Below are 6,496 nucleotides of genomic sequence, written 5' to 3'. Positions count from 1 at the left end.
TGATAGCAAGTCATCATGGGGTCCAGTTGCTGTAGTAACCCTGTCTCTAATTTCTTGGTTTGTGATGTTAGCAAGTCATCATGGGGTCCAGTTGCTGTAGTAACCCTGTCTCTAATCTCTTGGTTTGTGATGTTAGCAAGTCATCATGGGGTCCAGTTGCTGTAGTAACCCTGTCTCTAATCTCTTGGTTTGTGGTGTTAGCAAGTCATCATGGGGTTCAGTTGCTGCAGTAACCCTGTCTCTAATCTCTTGGTTTGTGATGTTAGCAAGTCATCATGGGGTCCAGTTGCTGCAGTAACCCTGTCTCTAATCTCTTGGTTTGTGATGTTAGCAAGTCATCATGGGGTCCAGTTGCTGTAGTAACCCTGTCTCTAATCTCTTGGTTTGTGATGTTAGCAAGTCATCATGGGGTCCAGTTGCTGCAGTAACCCTGTCTCTAATCTCTTGGTTTGTGATGTTAGCAAGTCATCATGGGGTCCAGTTGCTGCAGTAACCCTGTCTCTAATCTCTTGGTTTGTGATGTTAGCAAGTCATCATGGGGTCCAGTTGCTGTAGTAACCCTGTCTCTAATCTCTTGGTTTGTGATGTTAGCAAGTCATCATGGGGTCCAGTTGCTGTAGTAACCCTGTCTCTAATCTCTTGGTTTGTGGTGTTAGCAAGTCATCATGGGGTCCAGTTGCTGTAGTAACCCTGTCTCTAATCTCTTGGTTTGTGGTGTTAGCAAGTCATCATGGGGTCCAGTTGCTGCAGTAACCCTGTCTCTAATCTCTTGGTTTGTGGTGTTAGCAAGTCATCATGGGGTCCAGTTGCTGCAGTAACCCTGTCTCTAATCTCTTGGTTTGTGGTGTTAGCAAGTCATCATGGGGTCCAGTTGCTGTAGTAACCCTGTCTCTAATCTCTTGGTTTGTGGTGTTAGCAAGTCATCATGGGGTCCAGTTGCTGTAGTAACCCTGTCTCTAATCTCTTGGTTTGTGATGTTAGCAAGTCATCATGGGGTCCAGTTGCTGCAGTAACCCTGTCTCTAATCTCTTGGTTTGTGATGTTAGCAAGTCATCATGGGGTCCAGTTGCTGCAGTAACCCTGTCTCTAATCTCTTGGTTTGTGATGTTAGCAAGTCATCATGGGGTCCAGTTGCTGCAGTAACCCTGTCTCTAATCTCTTGGTTTGTGATGTTAGCAAGTCATCATGGGGTCCAGTTGCTGTAGTAACCCTGTCTCTAATCTCTTGGTTTGTGATGTTAGCAAGTCATCATGGGGTCCAGTTGCTGTAGTAACCCTGTCTCTAATCTCTTGGTTTGTGGTGTTAGCAAGTCATCATGGGGTCCAGTTGCTGTAGTAACCCTGTCTCTAATCTCTTGGTTTGTGGTGTTAGCAAGTCATCATGGGGTCCAGTTGCTGCAGTAACCCTGTCTCTAATCTCTTGGTTTGTGGTGTTAGCAAGTCATCATGGGGTCCAGTTGCTGCAGTAACCCTGTCTCTAATCTCTTGGTTTGTGGTGTTAGCAAGTCATCATGGGGTCCAGTTGCTGTAGTAACCCTGTCTCTAATCTCTTGGTTTGTGGTGTTAGCAAGTCATCATGGGGTCCAGTTGCTGTAGTAACCCTGTCTCTAATCTCTTGGTTTGTGATGTTAGCAAGTCATCATGGGGTCCAGTTGCTGCAGTAACCCTGTCTCTAATCTCTTGGTTTGTGATGTTAGCAAGTCATCATGGGGTCCAGTTGCTGCAGTAACCCTGTCTCTAATCTCTTGGTTTGTGATACTGTCTTTAAATGTGATACCTAGGATCCTTCTGTAGCATCTCAATTCCATTTCTGGATCCTCCTCTCTATCTCTGCAGTCCAAGACTCACAAGCATATAAGAATGTGGCCATGACAGGGAAGCGCATCAGTCTGATTTTGGTGCTGAGGGCTATGCCTTTTTCTTTCCATATTATTTTATGTTTTTAAAAGGCTGCTGTGGACTGTGCAATGTGGGCCAGTAGTTCAGGTTTTGTTCCAGAGACAATAGCTCTGAGATATTTGAAACTACTGACACTAGTCAGCTTTTCACCCCCAATACTGATGCCCTTTTTAAAGCCCTGTTGGCTATTGATCATAATTTTTTTTGCCATTTATTTGCATATCATATGCTGCGAAAGTCTTGTCTATGCACATCACCAAGATCACATTATAATTTTACCACCCCATTATTTCAGTTTAATGGAATTGTGTAAATAATAGATATCCTTTAATTGTTATAAAACAATTTTTGTCAGACTAGTAAAATAAGTCATGAAAAATACTTTAATAACATTATTTGTAAAAAATATTTTATTTGTGGTAGTATTTGACTGTGTAACAATGAAGTGTATTTCTTCATACAAGATCCTCTGGAAAACTCTTCAATGTATACAGATTAAGGACGAATCAAATACTTTTTGTAATTTACTACTTTTTGTTTTTGATTACAAAAGAATAAAAAAAAAATTACTGTCAATTTTCTGTTTGTTTTTATATATATATAAATATATTGTTAAAATATAATTACCTTATTGTTTGTAATGGAATTATAGATGACATTTCATCTCAAAAGCATTATGTAAATTCATAATTTAAGTAGGTAAAATATCAAATAAAATAAATAAACATAAAATTTTATGCACAATATTTGGATATAAGCAACAGTAAATACCATTTAAAAACAGAGGTTTTGTCAACAAGTCAACAGTGAGCATCATTATGGAAATATGAGCTGAAGTTATTTAAAAATAAAAAGTCTTATGTTTAATTGATAGAATTAATTCTTAAGCTCATAGTTACATCGCACATCATAAATAAAAAGGTTAGAATATTAATACAAGTAGACAATTTCAACATTTTTCATTCTCTGCAATAAAAAAAATCCATCCACACTATTTACACATTATTTTACCCTGATATTTTTGTGCACATGCTCAATACAGTATTTCATTCATACACAAGAAGAATTAGATGGTCAGAGAGAGATCATTCATACACAAGAAGAATTAGATGGCCAGAGACTAGAAGAAAATGTTAAATTTGTCATCTAGAAGCATCATCTCAGTGGAAACTAGATGTAGTAGTAAACTGCTAATTACCCAAACTCTGCCTTCAGCAAACCCGATGAGAAAATCTGTACAGGAAAAAACTGTAAGCATTTCAACAAAAGTAAGTGTCCATAGTGCTTTTATATGCTTCAGAGTCCATTTTGTCATGCCTAAAAACTAAATTTTAAGAAACTTTTGAAATGCTGCTCATGAAAAGAGGGTTGGGGACATGGTCCCCAGGAGGGATAGTTTATTCAGGAAATGACACCACGTTTCCAGGGTGCATAATTGAAAAGGAGGCACCCAAGAAATTTGTTCTTTAAAAATTTAGAATAAACATTTCTTGCACTTTTGGATTTCAAATTAAATTAAAATAATTGAAAACAGTATGCAGTCAGCAGTTCAGAACATAACTGATATTTTTAATATCAAGACCCATACATCAGAAAAAACACAGGCCTTAATATAAGATAGCTATTTACAAATTTAGTTTGTATAATAGCAGTGTAACATCTTAACTTTAGAGACAAAACTCCATGATGTTCATCAGAGATAGTATTTCTTGTTGTAACAGAGAACAATAAAAAACAAAAATTTTATACAATAATATTTACACTTCAATGACAAAGGTAATTGTTTATGAACGTTGTTCTATTTTAATTATGCTCAGTACTTTATTGTTTCCATTTAATAAAAAAACAAACTTGTCATGGTTATAATTTCATAAGGTAACAGGTTTTTAGAAAACCACTGGACATAATATTTATTGTGAAATAGTTCATTTTTGTTATTGCACACAAACTTATTTTAATCCAATGCATCATTCTCACCAATAAATGTTAAGCCTTAACATCTGGTTTTGCCTGTAGCTGTATGTTTACAATATAATTTCTTTGATTGTAAGAAATAGCAGGAGCAAACAGCAAATTTTCCTTGATATAAGGGTTCTCTACTACTGGACTTCCTTCAGTGATATTCTTCAATGGAGGTGACTTACTGTAACCAGATGACGTAGACAAAGTGTCCACCAAAGAATCACTTGCATCTTCTATAGAACTAGTTCTCGTAATCACTTGTTCCTGAAATGTCTCTGATTGATTCTGGGCAAAACTAATGAAGACCTGAAACAATTTCAATATTAGATTGGTAACAAGTTCTTCCAAGTAGTTTATAGTTAATATATTTCTTCAATGCTTTTATTTTAGATTTTAGTTTCTTAATTGATGCTATACAGAGTGTGATGCTGAAACTTAAGCAATTGTCTTCATTGGCCACTGGATTTGTTTCATAATAGCTGATGAAATTGTCCACTTAATGTGGTAGGCTTTAAATCCTGTCCTGCAGTAGTTGTCAGCCCGCAGAATGTTTGGGTAATGTATTTTGAAGTATAACCATTATTCAGTAAAGAGTGTTTATGGTGGATTCGTCTAAAAGGTACTTTTAAAAAATTCACATTGGTGAGGTGTGTAAAGGACAAAAGAAAAAGACAACAACAAAAACTTTACATAGGATTTCTATAACATTAAACAAGAAAAACATTTAAAAATACTTTTTTTAAAAAGACAATAACTCCTTGAAGCAAATTATATAGAGCAATCATTTTCTCTTAATGGCTAATGAACTAAAATGGTTAAACCAGAGTTTTCCCAGTGTGGCCAATGAGCTAGTCATTCTTTCCCCAATGATATAAATCAACTGTCAAATTTCTAGGAAAATCTTAGAGATGTTTTCAAGATTCGTGTCCACCCAGATTTTTTAGTGAGCCCTGATGGGGTTAGGTTTTAGAATCCATGAAGTTGAATAGAGGTATTGTAAAGATGAGGACATAAATATGATAACTAATAACCATACATTTTCTAGTGTCTAATATTTGTCTGTTGTGTCAAAATAATTGTATGAAAATATTATAAGTAGAATTATTTAACATGAAATGGGATCACCTTCCATATTAAGTGATAAAAGTAGAGCTTCTGGTTATCTGCTGAATATATTGACAAGTTTCAATAAGTATCTACTCCCATTATCTTTCCATTCATTTTATCCATTAGAGTTTCTCCAAAAGTATTATTTCACAGGGGAGAGAATAAACGGATTTCAAGTATATTATTTCTAGGTTATAATCATGAATCTGTCCCAATTTTAAGCAGGCCCAGAAAGGGTAAAGCCACTATTAGTTTAGTATGGTTGGTCTGTCTGTCCATTTGTCACATTTAGATTTCAAAAACTAGAAAAGATGTTGAAAATCCCTCATGATATTTTGATGCTAGTAAAGTTTAGATGCAATGGTTGGATTTTATCTTCTAAAAACAAAAAGCAAACCATTTTTTTTTTGTAAATTAAATATGTAAGCTGTTTTTGTTTTCATACAAAAACACCATTTGCAAGCAATTTACCATTAATAGTAAAAATAGTAGAGGCTTTTTTTTATGATACTTACCAAAATAAAGTGAAATATATATTACTAATTAATGTGTTTTCTGATGTACAAGCTACTAACAATCTACCAAATAAGTTAATTTTAGTTATCAAAAAAGAAAGAAGAATTAATTTTGTAATAACATTTTAATAACAAGATGCAATAATCAGTGCACAATGTTTTTAATTACAAGTGCACTCTAATAATTGAGCGTGAAACAACATTTTTTTCCTAAGACAATGAACAAGAAATTTAATTATTCACCAACCCCTTTGTAGGTCAACCATGAATCACATTGGGTAGACCAGGCTCACACTGAACCATATCTACATATTAATCAGTTTATTGAACACTTTTAATATTAGTAATATTAATAACAGTCAGGGGTACAACAATCAAAGAAATACAGTCATGCAGTCATGTCAGCAATGATTTCACCCTGCACTTTTCTATTCTGTATGATGGGTGGATGAATTTTGGTAGTTGATAGTTTGTACTTCATAGCTTCTAAAATACATGTGGAAAATATTGAAGCCGGTCTCTTTAGCTGCATTGTTTACTAAACACACAACAATTGGTGGACTCTTTGAGGGCCACATCTGACTTTGTATACAACACTAACTCTCTTTGTTTTTGGATCATTTAGGCCAGAGCACTTTTTTTTTGTTTGGTATATTTTTCACAAAGTCTAGATAATGCAATGACAATTTGATATTATTCTAATGTAGTGCAGGCATGATTTTTGACTGGTTGGTACTACTTACTGAATCAAGGGTTGTTTGTGTCAGTGAGTAGTATCCAATTATTTCATCCTTTTGTGCTGTCTGTAAAGCTGCCAATATGTCCGCAATGAAACATGAGTGCTTAGGTACATGGAGCTCTACACTACTGTGATGGTTGGCCTACAATAGAATAAGATTTGCAAACAAGTTAAATATATCAAACTTCCATTTTAATTATAAGCTTTCAATTTGAGTCACAGGTAAGATAGCTTTATAGGTTCAAAGAAATGAAAATTTGGTTTTACTACATTAG

At 35.0% G+C, this 6,496-nt stretch overlaps 1 protein-coding gene across 1 annotated transcript in view; it reads right to left on the bottom strand.

Moving 5' to 3' along the window:
• Positions 1-1,985: 1,985 nt before the first annotated feature.
• LOC106056184 (glucosylceramide transporter ABCA12-like) overlaps positions 1,986-6,496 on the bottom strand; it is a 63,383-nt gene continuing 58,872 nt past the window's right edge. The window contains exons 59-60 of the mRNA XM_056021506.1: positions 6,226-6,363; positions 1,986-4,166 (exon numbers count right to left, since the gene is read on the bottom strand). Of these exons, the coding sequence (XP_055877481.1) occupies positions 3,885-4,166; positions 6,226-6,363 (420 nt within the window). The 3' untranslated portion in view covers positions 1,986-3,884. The remainder of the gene's footprint in view (positions 4,167-6,225; positions 6,364-6,496) is intronic.

The sequence above is a fragment of the Biomphalaria glabrata genome, chromosome 2 (assembly GCF_947242115.1).
Source record: "Biomphalaria glabrata chromosome 2, xgBioGlab47.1, whole genome shotgun sequence".
Lineage (NCBI taxonomy): Eukaryota > Metazoa > Mollusca > Gastropoda > Planorbidae > Biomphalaria > Biomphalaria glabrata.
Note: the sequence above shows the minus strand (reverse complement) of the source record. Positions and strands in the feature narration are given on the sequence as shown.